General features: G+C 37.9%; 2 protein-coding genes across 5 annotated transcripts; one reads left to right on the top strand and one right to left on the bottom strand.

The window, feature by feature from the left end:
• Positions 1-171: 171 nt before the first annotated feature.
• Positions 172-5,055, top strand: MRPS18C (mitochondrial ribosomal protein S18C). 2 transcript variants are annotated; one of them, XM_038582253.1, is made up of 6 exons: positions 261-416; positions 1,305-1,357; positions 2,863-2,946; positions 3,965-4,022; positions 4,797-4,856; positions 4,940-5,055. In XM_038582253.1, the coding sequence occupies exons 1-6, from the start codon at positions 317-319 to the stop codon at positions 5,014-5,016; spliced, it is 432 nt and encodes a 143-aa protein (XP_038438181.1). In that variant the 5' UTR covers positions 261-316; the 3' UTR covers positions 5,017-5,055. The 2 variants fall into 2 exon arrangements, with proteins under 2 accessions (XP_038438182.1, XP_038438181.1); XM_038582254.1 differs by lacking the exons at positions 2,863-2,946; positions 3,965-4,022; positions 4,940-5,055 and having other exon boundaries at positions 172-416; positions 4,797-4,868.
• Positions 3,810-26,383, bottom strand: ABRAXAS1 (abraxas 1, BRCA1 A complex subunit). 3 transcript variants are annotated; one of them, XM_038582252.1, is made up of 10 exons: positions 26,230-26,357; positions 25,786-25,985; positions 23,805-23,895; positions 20,046-20,082; positions 16,818-16,884; positions 14,254-14,447; positions 13,105-13,224; positions 12,076-12,160; positions 9,416-9,530; positions 3,810-9,030 (listed from the first exon to the last, which is right to left on the bottom strand). In XM_038582252.1, exons 3-10 carry the CDS (start codon positions 23,833-23,835, stop codon positions 8,597-8,599), a joined length of 1,083 nt encoding a protein of 360 aa, XP_038438180.1. In that variant the 5' UTR covers positions 23,836-23,895; positions 25,786-25,985; positions 26,230-26,357; the 3' UTR covers positions 3,810-8,596. The 3 variants fall into 3 exon arrangements, with proteins under 3 accessions (XP_038438180.1, XP_038438179.1, XP_038438178.1); XM_038582251.1 differs by having other exon boundaries at positions 25,786-25,988; positions 26,230-26,352; XM_038582250.1 differs by lacking the exon at positions 25,786-25,985 and having other exon boundaries at positions 26,230-26,383.
• Positions 26,384-27,619: the final 1,236 nt, after the last annotated feature.

The raw sequence follows: 27,619 nt of genomic DNA, 5'->3' as shown, positions 1-27,619 counted from the left end.
CCGGGTGGCGCAGCGGTTTAGCGCCACCTTCAGCGCAAGGGTGTGATCCTGGAGACTCGGGATTGAGTCCCGCATCGGGCTCCCAGCATGAAGCCTGCTTCTCCCTCTGCCTGTGTCTCTGCCTCTCTCTCTGTGTCTCTCATGCATAAATAAATAAAATCTTAAAAAAGAAAAGAAAAGAAAAAACCTTCCCAAGTCTTCTCTTGTTGGCGGGCGGAACCTTTGAACCGAGTACCGGGCCCACAGGGGAAGAGCACCGGAGGGGACTTGTCAGGACGATTTGGAAAGAGGAAAGGAAGAGGAGGAGCGAGGAGCCATGGCGGCTCTGGTTGCGCTGTGCGGTGCTCTGCGGAGGAAGAGGTCGGCGCACTTCTTAAAGGCTGCTCTCTGCCTCACAGATCCTGGGACTCCTGCGGGTACAGCTTCCATATCCACCGCTCTTGCGCGCCATCGCAGCTGCTGCCGTAGCGCTGATTAGGTTGGGGGACTTGTTCCTATTAGCTAAACGACGCCGGTTTCTAGGCGATGAAGAGCTTCTCCAAGATAGGGGGGAATCTTTAATGACCCATGGCTAGTATTATTTTTTAATTTTTATTTATTTATGATAGTCACACAGAGAGAGAGAGAGAGGCAGAGACACAGGCAGAGGGAGAAGCAGGCTCCATGCAGGGAGCCCGACGTGGGATTCGATCCCGGGTCTCCAGGATCGTGCCCTGGGCCAAAGGCAGGCGCTAAACCGCTGCGCCACCCAGGGATCCCCATGGCTAGTATTTTTAAAGCAGAAGGAGGCGTGAATGTCCAGAAAAGACTGACCGCGTGATTCTCAAAAAGAGACAGGGACTTGCCTGAGAGCTCCAGGTAGAATTGGCAAGGAAGAGACATCCCCAGTCACCCAGTAGCACGGGAGCGGTCTAAAGTCCCAGATCAGGGTGACACTGTGACATGGGCTCTCATTTATGCATTTTATCATCATCTTCTTCTTATGCATTTTATCTTCTTCTTCTTCTTCTTTTCCTTTTTTTTGCATTTTATCTTCTTTGTCAATAACTGCTCTTTAGGGGGTCTGTTACATTTTTCCTTTGGTGTAATAGTGCCTTTCTGTTGCTTTCCCCGTAAGTATATGCCTTAAAGTCCGCCTCTAACCATGGAGTGAAGGGAAAATAAATTTCAGAAGAGAGCTGGTGAGAGGTGGTAGGGGTGGAGAAATACGTGCCTTTCCCCCAAAGCCTTGGAAAGCACGTTCATCTTAAACGTCTTTCTGAAGTTGCTAACAAAATAACTGGTTTGTTGCTGTTTAATTGCAGTGCTTTGGAGAAGCTGTTCACAATATGAACAGGTAGCCAGCAATGAGGACCTGGTAAGACTATTTTCCTTCCTTTTTTTTTTTTTTTAAGATTTTATTTATTCATGAGAGAGAGAGAGAGAGAGAGAGAGGCAGAGACACAGGCAGAGGGAGAAGCAGGCTCCATGCAGGGAGCCCGATGTGGGACTCGATCCTAGAACTTCAGGATCTTGCCCGGAGTCGAAGGCAGACGCTCAACCACTGAGCCACCCAGGTGTCCCTCTTACCTTCCTTTTTAAAGGTATTTGCAAATATGACCAAATTCTTGTATTTTAACTATTTGAATAGAGTTCATCTGGAGGACAAAACAAGAGGATAATCTGAGATTAAAAATTATAATTCACCGGTGAATTGTCACGAGATCTGAAGAGAACCTAGATTCCTAATAAGCATCACTTGTCTAACACCATATTTTTCTTCCTAGATCTTAAATTTAAGAATATGTGCTTTGGAAATTAAAAAAGGTAGTTTTGGTGGGTGCAATAATTGCAGAATATCCAACAGAGGGATTGCAATGTATACCTATGCCTTAGCTCTCTTCCCTATTGTAGATTCAGTTCTCTGTCCCATTTAGTACTGGGAGTGGGGAGTGGGTATTTGAGTAAGTGAAGGATCAAAATTACAGTTCTATACTAGGACATTAAATACAATTTCTTTTAGCCTGTAGGTATATTTTTATGGGTTTCAAGTACTAGCATTGGACTTGGCCAGTGTAGGTTTTCTTGCCACCTGCAAAGATGATTTGACACTAGTCAAACCATGCAAAGCAATTAGCACGGTGTAAAGAAGGGACATAGTCATTACGTGTGACCTGCATATAACTTAGATTAAGAAAGTTTGAGGAGTTGGAAAACACATAACTCCTCTAGTTCCTTGAGCATCCTTCTTGGCCATCTAATGCACACCATAGTTCAGGAGAGTAAAGGAAATTACTAGAGCTCTTTTATAGATTATAAATTCCCCCTAAGGTTCTGATGAAATACAGGCTTTCGGAAAAAAACACTCAGTCTCATTCAGTTGAAATTTTGCATACAACTACAGGGGGCTAAGGGGTTTAAAGCCATTTCTAGATTAAGAATCTCTTGATTGGAGACATGCCTATACCGATTATAGAAAGGTGACAGAGAATTAGAGGCAGTAGTGAAGACAGAAAAACCAAAAAGGATGACATAAATGTATAAAGCAATCTGGGGCCATAAAAGTTATTCTCTGATAAACCTTTGTTTTCTCCAAAGATTGTATTTTATCCCAGAATCCTCCTTGATGATTTAATTCCTCTTTAGCCAAACCAGAATACTTGTACAAAATATGAACACACTGAAATCTTTAAAATGGTGATTCCTTTTCAGAAACACCAATTTTTCTTCTGTAACCCAAGCTGTTGCATTTATTTTTCATATTAAGAAAGGTACAACTAATCCTTTGGATAGATTAAAATTGGTATCTTTAAGATTTAATTTTTAAAAATTTAACACATTAAGCTGTATTACCCAATTTTTTTTTTCTTTCCTTTATTTTAGCCCATTCCAATGGAAAATCCTTATAAGGAGCCTCTTAAAAAATGTATCTTGTGTGGAAAACGTGTGGATTATAAGAATGTACAGGTGAGATATGGTTTTACTTCACTATGACATTTGATTTTAGGATTTGCTCCTTTGTTAGTCATAACTAAGGAGAATCAAGTCAGTTTTATAACAGGCTTTGTGTAGAGGCACCTGTTTTAGTAACTTCATAATTTCAAATATGGTTTTCTATGTATAAGGCATCTCTATTCAAATGAGAGCCCTTTGGCTCTCCCTCATCTACTGTTAACTTCAGGTCAGTGTTTCTTTCCCTTGTCTGCCCTGAGGGTCACCAATAGCTTACTATACAGTGACTCTTAGTTGGTAGAGTTGAACAGTTTGGAAAAAACTCCCCTGGTAAATTTGATCTCTGTACTGATAACACTACTGATATAACTGCTTCAAATGTAATTTTATCTATTGTCCTGGGCTCAGCAAATTAAAAGTGGCAAATCTGGGGGAGAGAATGGTGCTGGAATTAGTATACTGACAGCATAAAGTGTTAGTAGCTGCCTTAGAAGCAAAGCCAAGCAAGAACTTTAAAGGTGCATTGTATCAGGAGCATTATGTGTAGTGCCAGGAACAGTGCCCAGTTCCTGAAAAGTACTAGAGTTTAAATTAGTAAAACATAAATTATGGCAAGTGGCCTGATGTACCTGTATCTCTTGAAGACCTCACCGTATGTAGTCTGACACAATGTAGTAGCCTATCATGAGAGATGAAATGCTTAGTGCCTTGTTAGAAACAATAGTATTTTAGGAAAGTATCTCTGGAAAAGTCAGGAAAACAGCTTTAGTACTGAAAAAATGTGCACATCAATCTATCTTGACACACCGGATAAGAGATGTTAAACTTTAGTAGTCATTTTTTTTTCATTTAAAAAGATGATCTATTAATAGAGTGAGCACAGTTTAGTATTTTTATTTCATGAAGTTTGTCTGAAATTAATAAACCTTTACATAACTTGAAAGTAATATATAATTCTTTAATTTACATAATCAAGGTTAAACAAATGTATTGATGTAAATTTTTTTTCTCCTCCAAAAAAAACTCAAAACAGCTTTTGTCCCAGTTTATTTCTCCATTTACTGGATGCATTTATGGAAGGCACATAACAGGTATTTTGTTTTCTATTATAGCAACTTATAAAAACTTATAAAAAGTTTTTTATTATACATATCTACCTCTGTTATTTAAGAAAAATTTTGTCAAATTTTCAAGTTGTGCTATAAATCAATAGTAGACCAAATAGTACAGGTACTTTGAGAAGGCCTCTTTGTAGGCCAAAAGGATTATTATTTTACATGTCGTCTTATGCTCAGAGTTAACTGTAGGTGGACATGTAAAAAAATTAGGACTTAAGAAAATTGCATTGATGTTTTACAGTATACTGTAATAATTCCTGGATTACTTATTCAAGCCAGGGGCCTACTGCCTACGGGCCAAGTCTGCTCTGCCATGTTTTTTTAAGTAGCTTAGTTTACATTGTGTCTATGGCTGCTTTGTGAGCTACATCAGAGTAATTATGACAGTGACTGTATGGCCCGCAAAGCCTAATATATTTACCGCCTGGCTATTTTTACAGGTTTTCCAACCTGGCCTTAAGATAAGTAGTTATGCATTTTTTTTAAAAAAGATTGTTTGTTTGTTTGTTTGTTTATTTAATTTATTCATGAGGCATAGAGAAGAGAGAGGCAGAGACATAGGCAGAGGGAGAACCAGGCTTCCTGCAAGAAGCCTGATGCAGGATTCTGGATTCCAGATCCTGCATCCCAGGATTACACCCGGAGCCAAATGCAGATGCTCAATCACTGAGCCATTCAGGTGTCCCTAGTTGTTACGCATTTTTTGAGTGTTGATATATTTTATGAATATGAAAGCATTTTTTATAGGTCTTTGTGGGAAGAAACAGAAAGAAATCACAAAAGCAATTAAGAGAGCTCAAATAATGGGTAAGCACCTGAAAAACTGAATTGAGCTAATTAAAACTTTGCTCATTATCTTTTGTGAAGCACTTTCATTATCTTTTTTACAGGGTTTATGCCAGTTACATACAAGGATCCTGCATTTCTCAAAGACCCTAAAGTTTGTAACATCAAGTATCGGGAGTAAATTACAGGAGTTTTATCAATAAACATATTTTACAATAAATGGTTGTATGATTCTAATACTGATCCAAATGATAAGATTTAATAAACTTTGGGTAGAAAATAGGCTAAATCTTATCAAAGTATTGCTTTTGTTTAAGTTTTATTTATTCATGAGAGACAGAGATAGAGAGGCAGAGACCTAGGCAGAGGGAGAAGCAGGCTCCATTCAGGGAGCCGGTGTGGGACTTGATCCCAAGTCTCCAGGATCATGCCCTGGGTGGAAGGCATATGCTCAACCGCTGACCATTCAGGCATTCCCAAGTATTGTTTTTAATTAATAATTGAAATCTCATAAGGAAAATGTATTTGAGTAAAGCTTCCTCTTCACTGTTTTAAAGTAAACAAATTACTTAAAACGTTAATACTTATTACATTTTACATACATACATACAAATTTTAAAAATTGGTACTGTACAATGGTCCCAGTTAGCTTAAACAACTCATTGGGATTTCAAACATGGAAGGAATGATTTGTATTGTAATTTTCCATCAGGCCCAGATTCTGTCTTATAAATAGGATTTAAGGGATATGGGTGCATGAAGGTGGAATGCTTGTATCAATGTACAAATTCCATGTGACAGGGTGTGGATTTGAAATTGCTCAGATTTTCTAACTAACAAATAGAAGTTTGCCTGGCTAGGACAGTGGATCTTCCCTTTGTAGAGCTTTTACATGGGGATGGGTAGTAGCAGTCACAGGATCTAACATTTAATCTTGGGCTAGTCTATCCTAAAACTGATAGCACATTTTTAAAATGATCCATAGGTAGATGGTCTATGACTATGTCGTTGTATCTTAGTCCAGTGATACAAACTAATCGCCAAAAGATGATAATTGGCGGGGGGCGGGGGGGGGGGGAGATAAGGACCCGTTTCCTTCTTTTCATTTAATACCCTGAAATGTGGGTCATGAAACTTAATTATGGAAGTTTAGCCAGTATTGACTGACCTCAGCAAGATTCTCTGATTTAAAGTTTAGCATCTTTCCTCAAAGATGGACTGTTGTGTACAAGTATGACTCAAGTAACATTCTATACAGCGTTTTAACAAAATGAACTCTGAAGAGTCTTCGTAAGCAGTCTTCGAAAAATCTTAAGCTATGGTCTTCAGAAGACATTTGCTTATGTTGGTTACTTACTGCTTCTGCATTTGTCTAGCCTGTTTTATCTGTTGGTTTATAAACTGGTACATGGAGGGCAGGGAAGGACTGAAGAGGCAGACAGCTCCAGGTATGTAGGAGGCAGGCTTAATAAGCAAGGTAACTTACTTAGGAAGTTTGTCTTGGGTAGCCACAAGACAAGTAGATCTCTGCACCTGCCTGCCACTCTTAAAAGTTTATACTGAGACCTTAACTGGGTTCAGTCACACACACAACCCAAATGGTGTCAACACCTTACTTTTTTTTAAGTCTATGTCCTTGGAACAGCTCCCAGTGTGTCAACAGTAAGCAAAATGTACATTCCAAAGACAGGAGGGGGTGAAGAATCTTTGCTTCAATCCAGCTCACAGGTCAACCAGCAGTCCTGTGTTCTGGTGACCTCTAGTAGTTTAGCTGTTTATTGCATTTAGTCCTAATCTACATTCTATGTGGTGTTCTATATGCTCTAGTGATGTTTGTGGTTATTTTTAAATTAGGCTGCAGACTGCCAACATATTACCCTTCTGCCTGGTGATGTTACACTACAGTGCTTCTTAGGCAACCAGTTAAGCAATCCCAACAGAAACTCATTTGTACAGGCCATCCCTGTTACGTGGGCTTCATTAGCACCCCACAGTAACTAACGCATGTTAACACAGATAAAAGACAGTTTTGATAGTAGCTATGAATTTGTTGTCACTTAGGAAGTAGCAGATAGAAAAGCAATGGTCAAAGTCTATGTCCAGTATTTCATCCACTGAGTAAAACATGAAGGCTTCATATGATGTATAGGCTTGATGGAAAATTCTCACAATTATGGAAAAGACAAATACAAAAGCACAATAAAAGCTCTGTTAGCCAACCTCCACTTAACCAACTTACTGAATTAAACCGGGCTTTACATCATCAAAAATCATAGTGAAGCCCATGACTCTTCAAACCTATTGAGTTTTACATTGCCAAGAGTCAGCTATTTTGTTCCCAGACCTGTGTCACTTGCTTGTCATTGTATTAATGAAGTATAAGCATCAAAGTTATTGTTGCAATGAAAATGAAGTAAATGCTTTTGAAAGGCTTGTAAAAAAAATAGCTTTAAGAAAACAGTTGTCAAGTTAGGTGTGGTTAGGACAACTGAAGGCTGGAAGTAGGAGGGTGCTGTGAAATGAAAAAAGTAGTGTTTTGTACTAAGGTTGCTTTGCTTCCAGGTTTCTTTAAATTAATTCACTTTAAAGAAACTAAAACTGGGAATTGTAAAGGTTAAGTAAGGAATATGATTTACATAGGAACAACAATATACTCCCAGAAAAGTTCCTAGTTCTGCAACAAAAGGTTGGCAAATGAAGGTACAATTCTGCCTTATGTTATAGTGAAATCTGTGATAGACATATGTATACATATATACACATATGTTCCATTTTTGAGCCCTACTTGAACTGGCCTTTTCAGCTACTTGACCAGCTGCTGATCTCAGACACACTGCATTACCAGGCTTGTTCTGTACTCAAATTCTGGATTCACTGAATTTTGTGTAGAGGACTCTAGACTAGGGAGAGGTATTTGTGCTGCTGCATTATAGTTTTGCCATAATTAGAGAACTGCCGGATTTAGCAAACAAATAGAAGACATGCAATTAAATTTGAATTCAGATTCAGTTATTCACTTAAACAATGAATAAGTTTTTAATGCCTAATATTGCATGTTTTCCGGTATTTTATCTGGCAACCCCAGCCATTTATAACCTAAAGAGCAGGAATTATGACTTAAAAATGAAATACACTTCATATTACCTTAGACATCTTTTTTTCCTTTTCCTATCATGAAAATAAGGCTAGTCTTTTCCAATTCTAAAGAATGCTATAGAAGTGGGATGCCTGGGTGGCCCAGTGGTTGAGTGTCTGTCTTTGGCTCAGGGCGTGATCCTGGGATCTGGGATTGAGTCTCACATTGGGCTCCTTGCGGGAAGCCTGCTTCTCCTTCTGCCTATGTCTCTGCCTCTCTCTCTCTCTCTCTCTCTGTGTGACTATCATAAATAAGTAAAAAAAAAAAAAAATTAAAAAATCTTAAAAAAAAAAAAAAAGAATGCTATAGAAGTTTAAAAGAATATCACTTAAGCTTTTCCCTCAAGAGTTTCATAAAAGGGGGCAGGGGGCACCTGGCTGGTTCAGTTGGTGTAATGTGTGACTTGCTCTTGGGGTTGTGGGTTTAAGCCCCATGTTGGGCGGAGGAATTACTTAAAATCTTTAAAGGGTGGGGGGGCAAAAAAGGTTATGGTTTTAAAATAAAGTACTTTAAGAAATAAATGCACTAGAATGTATGTATTTCTGCAAATACCTGGATTTGGTAAAAACAATATAAATGGCTTTACCCTTCAGCTAATTAAAAATCTCCTTTTGGTCTAAAAGGATCAAAATGTAGGAGACTGTGGATATTCACCAGAACCCTTCATTTTTTCAATGTCTTCATCTGTTTCCGGGCTGCTCACTGTGGATGCTTTTTCTTGATTACTACTATCAGGATCTGTTTTAGATGGTTTGTTTTGTATCTCTAACAGCCGTGACTTCTTCAATTGCCATCCATCATCGGTATCTAAAGCTTTACGTTTAAGCATCTGTGGTGTGCCGCTAGCTGGGCTAGCTTCAGGAACGTCAGTGTATTCTACCATTAAGGTCAGGTTGTCTATCACATTGAGCTGGTGGTTGGCAGTGCAGCTACTTTTAGAGATATGCCTGTTTTTCAAGGAGATAACACATGAATGAAGAAATTCTTGATCTGGAAAAAAGGTCCGTAAAGCTTGACAAAGAAAAATGTTCTCCTGAGGGTCTTTTTCGATGTTCTCTCCTAAACAAAATAAAAAAATTCAAAACAATATTTGTTTTACAAAGCTTTTGTATTATTTGTTGGTAATGTCAAAAAGACTTCAACTGAACAGTTATATCAAATCCTCTAAATTGAGAAAAGTGGTATGCATAATCCCAAATTCTAATTTCCATGCCACTATATTCTAAAAGAAAATTTAAGTTGTATTTTTTAATATCAACAATATAGTAAAGCTATAGTAATACCAAGTTCTTTGTTAACAAGATTTAAAAGTATTAAAAACTACTATTTTTAACCCTAAGGTTGATAAGTTCATCATTTACTGTAGCCAGCTCATCCACAATTCACATCAGTGAGAATTTCTTTTAAAGCACAAAAGGTAGTGATGTGTAAACTTTTTACTTACGTGCTGCTTGGGTTTGTGCCTGTTTTCTTTTTTTAATTTCCCGTTTCAATCTGGTTACATCCTTTAGTAGTTTCTCTACTGCTTGCTCACTGTATTCTACTTTCTTGCATATACTCTGCAAAATGAAATTAAGGGCATAGATAAAATTTCAAGTTGTGTAGGAATCAACTTGGTTCACAAATTATAGAAAATCCTTTGTGGTACACAGTCGCAAGTATTGTTAGCCTTTATATATATATATTTTTTAAGATCTTTTTTTTTTTTTTTTCCTTTTTAAAGAGAGCACACAAGTAAGGGCAGAGTGGGAGGGAGAGAGAATCTGAAGCAGACTCCACACTGAGCATGGAGCCCGACTTGGGGCTCAATCCCACAACCATGAGATCATGACCTGAGCTGAAACCAACGTCATATTCTCAACCAACTGAGCCACCCAGGTGCCCCTTACTGGCCCCTTATAAATATTTTATTTTGTTTTGCTATTTTCTGAAAGAACTCAACAAGCACTTGTATGGTGCTTTATATTTATAAAATACTTCCCAGATGTATTAACTTCCCATTTATACACAGCTTTATTGTACAAGTTATCTGCTTAATACACAAATAAAAACCAAAAAAAAACCTTGTTATTTTGAAAGAAAAAAAATAACAGTATTTTGAGAGATGCATATTTACTGCAAACATTTAAGAAACTGACAATAAAGAAAAGTAACTATGTTTTGTTATGAAAGAAAACTATTACAGACTTTTAATTAGTATAAAAGAAACTACTTTTGAACAGCAGGCTGGCCTTACATGTCATCAATTTTAAACACTAATTAAATACTCTTTGATTTCATTTGGGAATATATTTTAAAGTAAATAATATAAATTTATATAAGATAATGTTTCTAAAAAAAAAAAAATGTTTCTAAGTATACCAAATCAAAAGTAACTAATTTCTAATCACTGGGTAATATGTTGTTACATCTAGTTTTAAAATGTTAGTTTTTTACTCCACACTTAGCTTTAAAATGGATACATTTTAGGATATCTGCCCAGCATACTTCTCACCATTTTGTCTACCATGCCATAAAAGTTCACCAGTAACTCCTTGACCAGCTTTCACCCTAACTGACCCAAGCAGAGCTACCTCATAGCCAGCTGGCAAATCCTAATACCTTCTGAATAGATCTAAATGCGGTTCTCTGGCTGGCTAGTGAATGAACAAACAGATCTGTATATACTATGAAGGAAACCGATGTATAAACAAAAAGGGAAAAAGTAATTCTGATGGCATTCAGGCTCCTGGTTCCAATTCTTTCCTGAAGCTCAGCTGCTTTCTGCCTAGTTTCTGAAACATACCTTTACATTCCCTATTTTAGCCCAAGTTAGTACTTTTGAGATAGGAGTTCTAATATATTGCTATATGAAATATACTGCCATTAAAAATAACTACAGAATATGGGGATCCCTGGGTGGGCTCAGTGGTTTAGCACCTGCCTTCGGCCCAGGGCATGATCCTGGAGAATACGTAGCAAAAATGCTTAATGCTTTTAAAATGAAAAATGCTTAATGACATAAAATAAAAATCATGACACAAGTTTATAAGTCCTCATCACTGTCAACTATGTAAACGCATGTATGTATTTGGAAAAAACTAGAAAATGTGGCAAAGTGAAAATAGTTGTTACAACAATGGGATTCTGGATGTTTCTCTAAGATTCCTGTATTATTCACATTAAAAAATAGTGTGCAATATTAGTAGTGTAAAATGTATTAACTTCTCTTCATGTACTATATCCATGAGTATGGTGGCCATGGAATATACTATCTCTAAATGGAAATCTGAGTAGTTGAGTAACAGTCCCAGTGACCATACTTTTGGGCCCACTACTGAAGCCACACTTCTCCTAGGCTGCTCTTAACCAATAGGAGTATTAGGTACAAATCCATCCCTGTAGGACAACTTTGCTAAGACTCCCATCAGACTGGCTGAGACCTCTCTGGCCCTGCAGTCTAAAGTTCTCTCTAACCACCTGTCCTCCCTTACTGTCTCCTTTCTCAGGTGTCAGACTCAGCATTACAAGTCTCCCTGCCTGCTCTTGCTCCTTCCCCTTTATCCTTCTCAGACTTAATAAATCTCTTACATGTCTAATCCCATCTTGAGGTCTACTTCTCAACTGATACAATGAGATAGAATTTGGTACTGTGGTAGATTGTTTTGTTCTCAAATACTACTTCCCTTTTTATCCTGTAAAAAGATTATATATCCTTGACTACTACCATGAAATAGGGATATATAATCTGGCCAATGAAACGTGAGTGGAAATGACATGCCAGCTCTGAGCAGAAGTTTTGAAAGCTGTTGTGAATTTCTACCAGCTTTTTTGCTTGTTTCTATTGTCATGAGAAGACCACATCCCACATGAGGGCTGCTCCTTCAGTCTGGAACCTAGAATGAAGATGGCACTTATACCAGGAGCAAAACTACAGCCAAGGTATATTGTTAGTGAAACAACTTTTGTTTTTGTAGGCCACTGAGATTGAGGTCTTTGTTACTGAACCTAAACTGTTACAAAAATATAAATCCAAATAAATGTCAAGCTGTCTCTAAAAGATTTCAGTTATCAATTTGATATGAACTCTAGAAGTAGTCTTTAAGTGTTTGAATGTTAACTTACCTTTAATTCCTCTTGTAAAGAAGCATACATTTCATTTATTTTATGTACCTCCTTTAAAGATCCATCTTCTGTAAAAAATTCAGAGCTGTAAAAATTACCATTATGTCAGGCAAATATATAGAACTAATTTTAATGCAACAATGAAAAACTTATTTGTAATTGAACAAAAGAAGATTCTTTTTATACTGGTTTTGTAGGGATCATATTTTGTCAACCTCCTTGTTCACAGCAAAGCCAATTAGAAAACTTAGTTCGTATATCTTTACATTAGCAGACTTTGAAGCCTCTTAAGTACTATTGCCAGGACTCAAAAGAGGTTAAGTAAAAATAAATACTGAAGTAGGAGGGAGGAGGGTTCTTTCTTGGCAATGGGGACCAGTCAATTTTTAAAATATTTAAATGAATTTAAGTCATCACTGATTCAAAGTGGGAACGTTATTTTATATACTAAAAAGAAAAAAAAAGGTGAAGGCATAGTTTGTAAAATATCCCAATTTGAGATAAATGTAAAACTGCACCTCAGAATCAATGAAATGTGGTATTCAATTTCTATAAAACTGTTAATCTTTATGGAACACAAAACTAAATAAAAATCTAGTCCTTTATTCTCAATTTCCACTCTAGTAAGCACTCTATACTACCAGTGTTATTTCTGATATTAACTATTCCCTTAATAAACACAAAATTATAGCTTAACAGCCTATGAATAAAGCCTCATATTCTGTCATTACTTATATTCAGTCTAATTTCATGCCTTTATAATCTAAATTGCTGCCTTAGAAAATTATTTTGAGACTAGCTACTATTCTTAGAACACACATGCTGACACACACAGGCTACACAACAACCCCCCTTCCCTTTTTTTGTATATTATAAATGTACAAGTGTTGGAAAGAAATGTGGAGAAAGGAAAAAAGTCTGGTTTACTTGAGGAACATGGTCATTAGTTTTCCTTTCATTTTTATTCTATGTAATAAAAAATTAATGTCAAAAAACAAATAGGAGTAAATTTAGGGGAAGCAGTCTCACCTATGTGTTTTTACTGCTCGGCTAAAACCAGTAGACTCACAGGAACCTGATATAGTCTTATAACCCAGTTGTTCGGACATGCCCAGATTGGCCACCACTAAAGGTATCCTATGAAAAAGCCTGAAGAAATAAAATTTAGAAGTATAAACTTAGAATAAAGTGAAATATTACTATCCACCTATTATAAACGCATATATACTTATATATATTATGTACAGATAATACATATAAATACATATAAAAACGCATATATACTTATATATATTATGTACAGATCCCCTACAAGATCATAAAACAACAAAAAAAACCCCATGCTATACTGCTTACTCAAGATAAAATTTACTGACTTGAGGCAAATGCCTTTTAAAAGTGGTGAAATATGCACAGCCTTAAGATAGTTGTGTGAAAACAGTACTTTAATGGCTATTTTAACATGTAAAAATAGGCAGTGTTGAGATTTATTCTGTCTTCCATGAATAATAAAATTAATTTTAGTTGGTACTCTTTTACTTAATCCTCATATTCCATGAGAATGTTATTTATATAACCTGGGGGGGGAGGGGGGGAGGAGAGTGACTAACTCATTTTTATGGGCCAGCAAGAACGACCTTGCTTCCTTGCAGAGGTTAGAGAAAACCTGCTCAAATACCAAGGCTTAGTTCCATACTATGTCTTTTAGCAACCAGTATCTAACGTATACCTATTTTTTCCATCTTATGGTAAATAATAACAAATCCTCAGTGCCTAAAACAAACCCATTCCATACTGGGCTTCTAATTTCTTTATCTAACCTTCATTTTTCCATCTATAAAGAAATATGGTAGTTCAACTTCAGAGGGTTATTGTTACAATGTAATGCAATAATATTTGAAAATATTTGATAAGAGGCAAAAAGTAAATGAAAACATTGGGTAGGGCAGCCCCAGTGGCGCAGTGGTTTAGCGCCACCTGCAGCCCAGGGCGTGATCCTGGAGACCCTGGATCAAGTCCCACGTCAGGCTCTCTGCATGGAGCCTGCTTCTTCCTCTGCCTGTGTCTCTGCCTCTCTCTCTCTCTGCATCTCTATGAATAAATAAAATCTTTAAAAAAAAAAAAATTGGGTATATTTTTTTATTAACTGAAAATAGCCAGTGACTGGCCAACACTTACCCCTTTTGAGGTTTATATAGGGCATGCTCCAGCCGATGAGTAGAGCAGCTTTCTGTTATTATGCTTGGTGTTAGCAGTAGAAAAACAAGTTCCTGGCTTGAAAGATGCTTCTGTAAGTTTTTGTGAAGCAGTCTCTCTCTAAATGTCATGATCTGGTCTGAATGACGTCGGAATTTGTACCAACCAACCACAGCCTGAGAGAAAATACAGAAAAATATCAGGTGTATACCTTAATGGTTACAATTATTATGTGTCTTACTATCATAATTAAGCAATAAAGTTGACAGCCTTAAAAATGGCTTTCTTAAATTTAGCAAGATTTAGGACATATATAAACAAAGCGCAAACTTAAGTATACGCTTTATTTTTTTAAATTTTACTTTAAAGATTTTATTTGAGAGAGAACAAGAGAGAGTGAGCATGAGCTGGCAGGGGAACGGATGGAGGAGAGAAGCAGACTCCCTACTGGGCAGGGAACCCAACAGAGCAGGGCTTGATCCCAGGACCCCAAGATCATGACCTCAGCCAAAGGCAGATGCCCAACCAACTAAGCCACCCAGGTACCCCTAACACTTTACTTTTATAAAGTAGGCAAACTGACTTACACTCAGATTACTTTCCATTCAGTTACAGGGCTACGATTTTACTCAGTATACATGAGAAAAAAAATTCCTAAATTCCTCTGGTTTCTTTATGGTTATTTTTGCTCTTTTAAAATCTTAGTCTTTAGGGGCACCTGGGTGGTTCAGTCAGTTAAGCATCTGCCTTCAGCTCTGGTCATGATCCCAGGGTCCTGGGATTGAGCCCCACAATCCAAGAGAGAGCTTTTCTTTCTCTCCCTCCACAGCTCCTCCTGCTTATGCTCTCTAGCTCCATCAAATAAATAAAAATCTTAAAATCTTAGTCTTTAGTCAAATCTTTAAATAGAGAAAATGCCACTGAAAACAAGTTAACTTCCTGTTTGGGTACTTGGTCTGCTAAATAAGTAAACTGAATCCAACAACTTTTAACTGCTATCACCTATCCAACAGAGTTGGTTTCAAAATTGAGTAAGATCATATGAAATGGTTTTATAAACTGTTAACATCTGAACAAACTTCTTAGTATTAAACTTTTTTTTTTTTTAGATTTTATTTATTTATTCATGAGACAGAGAGAGAGAGAGGCAGAGACACAGGCAGAGGGAGAAGCAGACTCCATGCAGGGAGCCCGATACAGGACTCGATCCCAGGACTCCAGGATCACGCCCCGGGCCAAAGGCAGGCGTTAAACCCCTGAGCCACACAGGGATCCCCCTAAACTTTTTTTTTTAAACTGGAAAAATAAATCTCATTCACCAAGAATTAAATAATTATAAAAGCAACCACTTTGCTTAGAGATGTGTATGACAACTTCAGCAATTTTTAACAGAGGAAATTAAAAGGACTTCTTAAAAGATTTTATTTATTTGAGACAGAGACAGAACATGATCAAGGGGGAGAGGCAGAGGGAAAGGGAGAAGCAGGCTCCCTTCTCAATATGGGGCTCGATCCCAGGAGCCTAGGATCATGACCTGAGAAGAAAGCAGACACTTAACCATGTGAACCACCCAGGAACCCTGGATTCTCTTTTTAAAACTAAATAGTTTTTAGAAGTAGATTTTTTTTTTTTAAAGATTTTATTTATTTATTCATGAGACACACACAGAGAGAGACACAGGCAAGAGGGAGAAGCAGGCTCCATGCAGGGAGCCCGATGTGGGATTTGATCCCGGGTCTCCAGGATCACGCCCTGAGCTGAAGGCGGGCACTAAACCGCTGAGCCACCCGGGCTGCCCCTAGAAGTATATTTTAAATAACCAAATACAATTGGGGGAAAAGCCCAAAGCATTTTCATCAAAGGATGTTTTTTGAAAGAAACTTCTTTTACGGGATGCCTGGGTGGCTCAACGGTTGAGCTTCTGCCTTTGGCCCAGGGTGTGATCCTGGAGTCCTGGGCCAGGGCTCCCTGCATGGAGCCTGCTTCTCTTCCTCTCTCTGTCTCTCTCATGAATAAATAAATACAATCTTAAAAAAAGAAAAGAAAACTTCTTTTACTGAATCTACTTTTATTCTCAATTCAGAGATCAAAATGTTTTAAGTACCCCTCCTCCCCATATTGTGTTTGGAAAATACAAAATACTTGTTGATCACTCAACAAGTCTTAACTAAACACCAAAATGCTGTGGAGGGTTCTATGTAGCTAAGTGCTAGTAACTGCAGCCATGTAAAAAAAGAGTAATGAATTAAGTCCTAGGATAAATGATACTAGCAAAGGATATGGTAGGGATGCAGAAGAGGAAAAGTTGAAGCTAATTAGAATAGCTGAGGATGAGAACAAAATCAAAACTTTAAATCAGTAGTTTTGCTCTCAGGGCAAAACTTTGGATTTCTGGAAAGAACAAGCCTTTCCTCACCTGCTTTAAAGGACACTGTGAAGACAAATGCTGCTTCAAAGTTGTTAAAGTATTATACATTTTTAGGAGCTGAAAATAATACATATAATACCAAACAAACAAAAAAACAAAAGTTTAAGTCAGGGAATACCTTTTTGACACTCGATAGTATTTTCCTCAGTGCTTGCTCATTTAGTTCACCAGAAGAGTTATAAAAGCTGTAAAAGCCAAAATAAAAGGATTTCAAATTGGCTAAAAATATGATCTTATTAGCACTTTTAATTTTAGTTACCCCTTACCAAACCAAAATCCATATATCCACTTGCTAGTCAGATGAAGTTCTAAAAATATTAATAGAGAAAGTTCTCAAATTAACAAACTTAAAATGGTAGAAATATGAGGCCCATAAGCAACAAGAAAGGAAAAGGAATGGAGAAACTTCAAGAAGTCTGGGCACCACATTAAGCTTAAAACAAACTACCCATTAAATATAAGAAGTTTTAAAGTCTACATAGCCAGTTCACAGTTCATTCACAATTTACTTAAAACTTTTTTTTTTTACACTGTTGATACATACAAAAGAATGTATGAGTAATGAAGCACAACAACAAAAAGACAGTTTATTCACTGCAAATTCCAAAAGCTTTACTTCTATCAAGTTGAGAAGTGCTTTAGGAGTTAGTTGGCTTTGGGGCTGAGGGAGGGGAGCAAGCGGTTTAGATACTGGTTTAGTTTTGTGGTCTTTGTTCTGTTGGAAAGTCAAAGATGTAGGGAGAATTGAAAGATAATTCTAAAATTTTCTAAAGTGTTTATTCCAGCTTTCTTCCCTCTCCAATAACAGGGATTGCAGATAATGTTTTCCTCCCTTTCACATTCACTGTGATCAGCAATATTCTTTTCTATGATGGTGAAATATCTGTTATGCAAAATCCTTTATAAAGAATATTCACCATAATAGGCTTTTACTGGCAGTTCTAATGTGTTCAGAAAATTTTAGTTATGTCAAACTGAAAAAAGTAAATCCTAATAAGCGATTTTTTAAAACTTACAAAGACATTAAAAATTTTCCATCAAAAAATTTTAATGGGAAAATAGACAAAATGAAGTGCTCCACCTACCCAAAGGGGATTTCAACTGATCAAATATATCCCTCCACTTTACCTACTTATTCTTTTTTCTTTTTTTTTTTTTTAATTTTTATTTATTTACTTATGATAGTTACAGAGAGAGAGAGAGAGAGGCAGAGACACAGGCAGAGGGAGAAGCAGGCTCCATGCACCGGGAGCCTGATATGGGATTCGATCCCGGGTCTCCAGGATCGCGCCCTGGGCCAAAGGCAGGCGCCAAACCGCTGCGCCACCCAGGGATCCTTACCTACTTATTCTAACATGAATACTCTGAATACAAGAGTTTATTCCTGTTATTTCTCTAGCATGATCCACTTCCCACTTCTCAAACTCAGACATAAGGCAGTACACCAAGAAATAATAGGATAACAGTGTACACATTCTGTGCAAGTACTGATTTTATGTTAAGTTCCTGGGATGGGGGCATTTTTATATAGAAATATATATTGTGCAGAATTCATGCATAGTTTTTTAAGTGACTAAGTTTTAAGTTTTAGTGGACTGTTTTCCAGGTGTTTATCCTTTTTTTTTTTTTTTTTTTTATCCTTTAGATTCTTGATAAGTGATTCAGTGTTTTTCAGTGGAAAACTGAGAAGCAATGTTATTAAAGCAGGGCTGGCAAACTTTTCTCTAAAGGGCCAGATAGTAAATATTTTAGGCTTTGCTGAACACAGTCTCTGCTGCATATTCCTCTTTTCTTTTTGTTTTTTGAACAACCCTCAAAAAATGTTAACTATTCGGGATGCCTGGGTGGCTCAGCAGTTGAGCGTCTGCCTTTGGCTCAGGTCCTGATCCCGGGATCTGGGATTGAGTCCCACATCGGGCTCCTTGTGGGGAGCCTGCTTCTCCCTCTGCCTATGTCTCTTCTGTGTCTCTTACGAATAAATAAAATATTTTTTAAAAAAATGTTAACTATTCATAGACGGCCCTATAAAAATGGGCCATACTTTGCCATGCTCTGTATTGGTACATAAAAAGTGGGTATTAAAGCTTATCCAACTGGGACTCCAAGAAGTATGTATCAAAAGGCTTTAACATGTTTACCTGTTATTATTTAAAACGAGGAAGAAACACCATGGTATGCTGTTGGATTAGAACTGAAGAAATCCTCATTCTTCTAGTTTTTGCCCTACCATTAACCAGCTCTGTGGCATTGGTTATATCATGAACTTTGCTGAATGACAGCCTTCTCAGATGGTTCTCCTTATGCCTCCCTCCCCTTTATCTTGTAAAGCTAAAAGGCTGAGAATCAGATGGGCTTCCTCCATTCTAAGATTTTATTAAGTTAGCATAGTTATTTAAGGCAGTTGCCAGTAAATATTGAATCACTTTTTTTTTCACTCTTCCTTCCTAATCTTTTGCTGGTCCAGAGTACCCCAAGGAAGTACTTTTTATGAGTCTCCACCAAGAATCCCTCATTCAACAAATATTTTTGTATGTCCACTGTATGTTAAACACTATCCCAAGCTCTTTCTGGTATAGCAGTTTAAGACCAAAGTCTTCATTTCTGTCATCTCTTACCACAGATCTTTTTCACCTTTACCACATGCTCCACTGCAATTCTCACACAACCTTAGCAATGTGTACATACAGTGTGACTATAAGATAGTAATGCTGATTTTTCAAATACGTTTTATAGAAATCAAAGCTATTTCATTAAAACTACATATTATGGTTACAAGTGTTTACGAAAATTCATTTATGTGTGTACTTTTCTGTATGTATGTTATACCTCAGTGAAAAGTTTTTAAAAATATCATAGCCTATTAGGACTATTACTATCTGTAGGACTAAAAACACAAATTTTCACCATAGGAAGGCAACAGGAAGCAGGCTGGATAAAGAACCTAATCAAATAACAGACAAAAGATTAATAAATATGTGATAAGTGAGAAGACAAATGATGAAATAAGCCGAATAAAAGAGTAGAAAGAGGGCTGCTGTTGATGTATGAGAATGTGTCACTGAATTTATAATATGTGATGAGGTGCTGGGTGTGAGAAAAGCAATCCTCTAGGTAAACTGGTACCGGAGAGAGTGTGTGGAGAACAGCTAAAGCAAGCATATAAATACAGAGAAAGAACTATTAGAGTTGAAATGAACAAGTGACTTTTCAGGTATTTCCTTTAAAAGTCTTATTTTTTATCAGTACCACTACGTATAAAGGATAATTAAGGTATTTGTTTTAAAAACTACTTCGTTTACAGACAGTAATTTTCTTAATGGATCATTTACTGCCTCTTACTACTTACCTGAAAAGCTGATAGCATGGAATGTATTTCTGGATGTCTGGAAAAAAGGAATTTTGTGCTATGATTACATTAATTATCATTTAAATAGTATATATTGAGCACTTCATATATAAATAGCACATAGTGAGCTTCAAAGAAGTACTTTAACATGATCTCATTTAATCCTTACAACAAACCTATGAGACAGATGTTTTATCATTCCTTCTTCTGTTTTAAAGATGCGGTAATAGGCGGAAAGAATGGTGGAGCCAAAATTCAAACCCAGTGTCTCAGGCTTAACTAGAACACTACATTCCCTCTAAACAGGTTTAATAATGAACAGCAACACAAGAGATCAATTCAAAGTTGGTATATTTTCATTGAATTCTAAAAAAGGTTATGCTCTAGTTTTACTCATTGACAACAACAGCTGTTAAAGGGATTATCTTTTGTTATTCCAAGTAGTTCCTTCATAAAGGATTTGTCAATATTAACTATAGACTAAGAAAAAAAAAACGGTATCTTTTAGGAAGTAAGTTTTATTCTTGTTAATAAAAATACATCTAAATACATCTAAATACTGGTAGCTGCAGATGCTGTGCAATGAAGATTAAATTCTATTGCATAAGACACCATTATAAATCTTGTAAAAAGCATCAAGATGAATATGGTGTCCCCTCTATCATTCCAAACTTTCGGATCTTTCAAAATTATTCAAGGAAAAACAGGAGTGAAACATCCACATCTGGTAACACAGAAACTTATCAAGAGAATAGAAGTTCTGGAGCACCTGGCTGGCTCGGTTAGCAGAGCAGGTGACTCTTAAATCTCAGGGTTGTGAATCTGAGCACCACACTGGGTGAAGAGATTACTTTAAAAACAAAAACAAAGACAATACAAGTTCTTCTAGGCTTCCCACTTTTAAGTGTCCCTTGTGTCAAAAAAACAAATTTACCAGACATAGTTTTCTGGATCACTGCAACAACAATCATCTATTTGAGATAGTTCCTGTGACATGTTCTATTTATGCGTCTCTTCCTTGGTCAGATCCTAGCCAGATTACTAGAAATTTTTTTAGTCACTTAAATCAAAGACATTAGTTTGATTACAGAGAATCTGTGAATCTTCAGCTAGATGAGGAAACCCATTATCAAAACTGTTGAATAATCTCTTCAAGTAAACATCTGAAGGCTGGAGATACCTCTACAGGTTTGTACCTGCAAGTGCCATCTTTAGAGAGAAAACTACATGAAATCATCATTTCAGTAACTTTATGTGTATATTAATAAAAATAATTCTATTTAAAAAAGGAAAAGTGATCATTTTCTTTAGACATTTTTCTTCTAGCAAATGTGTGTTACCCTGATAAATCCCTGTGTGGAGAACAAAACAAAATTGACAGAAACAGTCTTTGTTACTGATAACTGGCCAAATATACACTGGTATAGATAAGGGAAAATAAAAAAATGATGAAAACCTCATTAACCAAAGCAGTATAGTAATTTGTAGATCTTGGATTTTACTCGTTAATGATCCAACATTTTAAAATAATCTGAGCAAATACTTACATGTTCCTACAGCACTTGCCTAATGCCTTGAAGCTTAGCTTGTTCACAGCATAATGGAGTTGCTCAATAAATGGCTACTTAATTAAACTCCTCAAAATATGTTTGATTACCCTGGGTGGCATGCCAATTACAGCTAGAGGGAAAATATGCCCCACGAGTTGGTTTTTAAAGCTTGTGTCTGGGGGCGACTGGGTGCCACAGTTGGTTAAGCACACCAGACTCTTGGTTTCAGCTCAGGTCATGATCTCAGGGTCCTGAGATTTGAGCCCCATGTCAGTTCCAACCTGAGTGCAGAGCCTGCTTCTTAAGACTTTCTCTCCCTCTCTCAAATAAATAAATCTAAAAAATAAAGCTGTGTCTGAACAGAAAAAAATATATATAATTAACAAAGTAAAATCACAAACTATAGAAACATGGATAACACATGACAAAAGGCCAACTACCTTAAGCTGTAACATGGTATTACAAATCAGTAAGAAAAACCAAAATAATTCAACAGAAATACAGTCAAAGCATGCAATATAGACCTGTCCTTGCCCCCAAAGTAATAAACACATAACCTCGTCTGTAATTAAGAAATACAAATTAAAATTACTTCTTTTCACTCATCAAACTGGCAAAGATGAAAAGATTGGGTAATATAATACCTAGTGGTGGGAAGAGTATGGGGACCTGGGCACTTTTACATATTGTGGAGTCTTTAGATAGCATGACTTTTCCAAAGACAATGGTCTACAAGGAATTTGACTTTCCAATAGACTCAAGGCAAACTGTTTATCATTATATTTATATATATTTAAATATATTTATATATTTATCATTATATTTATAAAATATATTTATCATTATATTGTTTGTATTAACAAGTCACTCATAGCTGATTACATAAGTGACGTACAGTGGGAATATAGAGCCATTAGAAAGAAGGGCAGACTATACACAATGATACTATTCTGTCCTAATAGAACAGTATCCGTAGAGATATTTATCTTGGAACTGTTTATCCAATAGGAATAGTATAATCCCATTTGTGTAAGTAAAAATATATACACACTTATATACTTATGTTTTGTTAATGAGCAAAAAAATATTATAAAACAGTGGTTGCCACAGAAGAGTCTAATGAGACTGAATTTCTGTATTTACATAAGTATACATTTATATACATATGTAAATTTACACATATGCTTCCATTTTTAACCTTTTAAAGTGGCAAACAAAAAATGACATACAGGAATATAAACTGATACAATCTTTCTGGAAAGCAATTTGCTAATACTAATCAAGAACCTTAAAAATGCTCATACCTTTAGGCCATAATACCACCCCCAGGAATCTATGTATAACAAATGTAGAAAAATGTATAAGGATGTTCACTGTAGTGTAACTTAGGACAATGAAAAACTGTAAACAACTGATTATAATTTAAAGGACTGCTGAAATCACTAAAGAATACAATGCAGTCATAAAAAATGACAGGATTGTTTAACATGGGGAAGTGGTCATGACACAATCTGATGTCATGATGCCACATTTTTTATATAGCACACCACCAATATTGCTTTTCAAAATATGCTTAGAAAAAATTATATGTTAGATAATCAGAAAACCCCCTATACATTTTAAAGCTCCGCTTTCCCTTTCTTCCTGAGAGAACAGCTACCATCTGCTGCAGGTGCTTCACGGCCCTCTCCTCAACCCCTCTGTAGGCTGGCCTTTCCCTCATTACAATTCACAAGTTACTTAGGGTTTTCAGTGATCTAATCACTGTTTTTTTTTTTTTTTCATTTCTCCTCTTCCAACTTTTCTGCAGCATTCAATGTTTTTGTCTGAACTGTTTTTATTTATTTATTTATTTATTTATTTATTTATTTATTTATTTATTTATTTATTTAGCTAGCTTGCTTGCTTGCTTGCTTGCTTGCTTGCTTGCTTGCTGGTTCCTTCTCCTTTTGCTGGGCCATCTTCCTGACACTTAAATATGAGCAGGAGCTATTCCATCCTTGTTTCCCCACAGTAGTCTTATTTGCATCCTATGTCCCACACTCTTGCTTTAGCAGTCCACAGCCATAATTTTCATTGAGAAATGAATGCAGTAAGATCTGCTTTAAAATGTTTTATTTATTTTTTAAAGCAACTTAAAAACTAATTTATGCTGATCCCATTCAGCATAAACTACCAAATATAAGAGACACAGAAACAAATGACTCACCAATTGTATAAATAACTTCAACATCATCCATTTGGGAATCAGTAATACTATTCTTGGCTTCACCTTTCACTTCCCCAAGAAGAAAACCTTCCTATAAGGATAAAAATAAGCAGTATATAGAATACCGTGATTGACTTACTACTCACTTAACTAACCAATACTTCCCAAGTGTTTCACAATGTACACAAAGTGTGTGCTACAGCTCCAGGTCTGTAAAGGACCAGGTGCACTTCCAGTGTAATTGGGAAACATGAACAGTAGAGAGACTGCAAATAAAATAATAAAATGAGAAGAGATTGTAAATACCATGATTTTACCACACCTGTAACACTAAAGGCTTAAAGCCAGGAATGAGCATACAATGTTTGAAGAAGGAGGAGCAGAGCAGTTTGCCTTGAACAGAGAAGGCTCTCTTTTCTGGGTAATGAAATCATAAATAGGAGTAGCGCCAATAACGGGACATCCCAAGTAACTAGTCAAGGACTCTGGATTACTGGCATGTGCTTCTTCTAGCAGCCAGTAGATGCTTCTGAGCTATTAAGTAACACAATGATTAGTGTTTTTAGATAAAAAATTGTACAAAAATTCAGTCTGATTTCTAAAAGGGGAGCTGTTGAGCCCTGTTTGTTTTAAAAATGCAGGGATCCCTGGGTGGTGCAGCGGTTTAGCGCCTGCCTTTGGCTCAGGGCGCGATCCTGGAGATCCGGGATTGAATCCCACGTCGGGCTCCCGGTGCATGGAGCCTGCTTCTCCCTCTGCCTATGTCTCTGCCTCTCTCTCTCTCTGTGACCATCATAAATAAATTAAAAAATTAAAAAAAAAATAAAAAAAAATGCAGATATTTGCCACAACAGTAATTTTTCAAATATTTTACTTGACACATTTAAAGACTCAATATGCTTAAGAGACGATAAAGGTTTTAACTTCTTTATGAGTAGTTAAAAATGCTGCCCCCCACCCACCATCATTTAACTGTTGTGGTTAAAAAACCACAAACAGAATGCTTCAATAATGTGAGTCTTTCCTAGAATCTCGGGGGAAAAATCCAGAACTCTATATAGTTCAGTGTTCTAGACAAACCCTGGGAAAGGAAAGCAGGGTCAATGCAAGTACAGCAACCCGGAAAACCACCTTTTAAAGATGTAAGAAATAAGGGCCTTTCTAATTCCATGGTACTTCTCAAGGGCTAATATTTTAAGCTACAGAGACTAAGGATCCATTCTGTTTATATTCGCAGTAAGATATTCCAAAATAATTTCCACAGCGCCACATTTTAAATCGCCATGTATTTGCTGTTAGCTAGGTGTTACTTTACAAGGTTATTTAAAATTGTAGACATGGGGGTTTCCTGGGTGGCTCGGCGGTTTAGCGCCGCCTTGGGCCCAGGGCGTGATCCTGGAGACCCGGGATCGAGTCCCACGTCGGGCTCCTGCCTCTCTCTGTGTCTCTCATGAATAAATAGATAAAATCTTAAAAAAATAAAATAAAATAAAATTGCAGACATGAAAGATATCAATTCCAACCTTATCAGGATTGTGCCAAAAAGCAATTCTGGATAAAACAGACCCTGTAAAGTGAAGGGCACAATCATCTTACAGAAATTAGAAGGCTTTGTTCAGTATGGTATTTTCTAAACTGTACTAGCACACTAAGCACTTAAACAGAACACACTACTTCTCAGGCTCAAAGTTTTATAGTATTTCTCTGACTTCCTAAAAGTTTTTTTTTTTTTTTTTTTTTTTTTTAAGACGTGTACTGTATTTACACTACCACTTCACCCGGAGATTTTGAACGTGGCAGAAGCAGAAGAGTGACTGATATTTGAGGATAAACTGAAGTATTTTAATGATAACTGAAGGCATCAGAGGCCTCACAATCCCATGAATCGGAAACCGCCGCAAGCGGAGTCAGGCATCTGCTCTGCCAAGTCCAGACTCTCTCGCCCACGAAGGTCTGGAAAACCGCCGCTGACTGGACGCACCTTGTTCGATCGCTCCCTAGCCCAGCACTTCCACAGACACGCACAGCCGCCGCCGCGCACGAGAAAACCCGGCGGTCCTGGAAAGCTACCGCCGGTCGTCAGAAACGGAAAGTTAACCGGCACCTTCCTAGCGGAGTTGGGAGAAGGCTCTGCGGACTCGCCATCCTTCCACGACCAACTTTCACCACAGAAAAAGGGGGCTGCTGGGAGAGAGAAACGGCGGCAGGCGGGACACTGCGTCGGGGGGGATTAAACGCCGGGGAGGAGGAGGAGGAGGAGGAGGAGGAGGAGGGAGCGCCCGTCCGGGACAGCCCGGGAGCGGAGGGGGCGGAGCGCCAGGGCAGAGAGCTCGTGGGCGCGGCCCGGGCAACGGCCGCTGGGGGGGCGCCCGCGCGCCGGTCTCTTCCGGGGCGACGCCGCAGCCCGCCTCGCCCGTCGGCTCACCGTGTCCGAGTCGGTGTTGAGGTGCTGGAACGCGAGCGCGCCGAGCACAAAGCCGGACAGCACCGCCGACGTGCTCTCGCCCTCCATGCTTCCGCGAGCGCAGCGCCGGGCAGGGGCGGAGGCGGGGCACGCCCGGCCGGGTCCTTCGGCGTCGCGGCGGCGAGGCGGGGCCGAGCGAGGGGGCGGGGCCTGCGCCGGCGCACTGGACGCCGCGCCCGCCGCCGAGGGGGCGGGGCCGGGGGGGCGGGGCCGGGGGGGCGTGGGCGCCCTCTGCTGGTGGGGGCGGCCCTGGGTGACCTGGGCAGGGCGCTTTGAGTCCCTAAAGGCCGCTGGGTGTCGGGGACGCCTGTGCAGACCACGGCCGCACGCGTTTGGGTGGCCCGCTGCTGCTGAGCCATCGCGGCACAGACGCAGATTGTAGATGGAGCAATGCTGACGGAAGCATTGCTTGTATCATGGGAAATGCCGTGTTTATGGTGTCAAAGTGCATGATACTGCCTTCTGCTCATTGAAACTTCTAGAATACTAGTACCCTTTCAGAAATCGTCTCTTCTAGAACCCTTCAGTGATGCTCCATCCCGTGGGGGTGGGTTGGGGCGATTTGGGTTTCCTTGAAGGTTTGCTAAGTTTTAGAAAACTAAGGACCCTGAGTGATTTAAGGAATACACTGATGATAAGCATTGTTCTCACATTAAATGGTATGTAAGCCACGCTGGGTTGGGTCATTTGATATCAATGGTAAGGGCAGTGGGATGACCAGGGCTTGACAATATTCCACCCACAAATACGCAAAGCTTAAATGATTAAAAGTCAGCAAAAATATCAGACTACTGAATCGAGTTAGCATTGCACATTTCTGGGTTTTGTTGTGTGACAGCCGTGTTTGGCTGAGGAACACCTTGAAAACAGATTTATAGAATTTGGGGTTTATTACCTAAAATTATCTTGCCTCCCCCCCTTTTTTTTAAAGCAAAATTACCGTTTATGAAAAGGTTTTTCAATTAATTTCTGTTTTAGGAATGGTAATGATCTTAAGTATTAAAAAATAAAATGTAACACTGTTCCAAAAGACCAGAAATAAACCCTGAATATAAAGTCAAATAATTTTCAACAAGGTTGCCAAGATCGTTCATTAGGGAAAGGACAGTGTTTTCAACAAATATAAAAGAATAAATATAGGTGCCTTCTACACTACAGATAGCAATTAGCTCATAGTGGATCAAAGATGTCAACATTTAGACCTGAAACTATGAATTCTTAGAAGAAAACAGGGGGAAAACTTAATGGCATTGGATTTAGCAAAGATGTCTTAGGATGACACCAAAGGCACAGACACCAAAGTAAAAAGTATACAAATTGTACTTCACCAATTAAAATATTTGTCTGTCAA

The sequence above is a fragment of the Canis lupus genome, chromosome 32 (genome assembly GCF_011100685.1).
Source record: "Canis lupus familiaris isolate Mischka breed German Shepherd chromosome 32, alternate assembly UU_Cfam_GSD_1.0, whole genome shotgun sequence".
NCBI lineage: Eukaryota > Metazoa > Chordata > Mammalia > Carnivora > Canidae > Canis > Canis lupus.
This window is presented reverse-complemented; position numbering and strand designations above follow the sequence as displayed.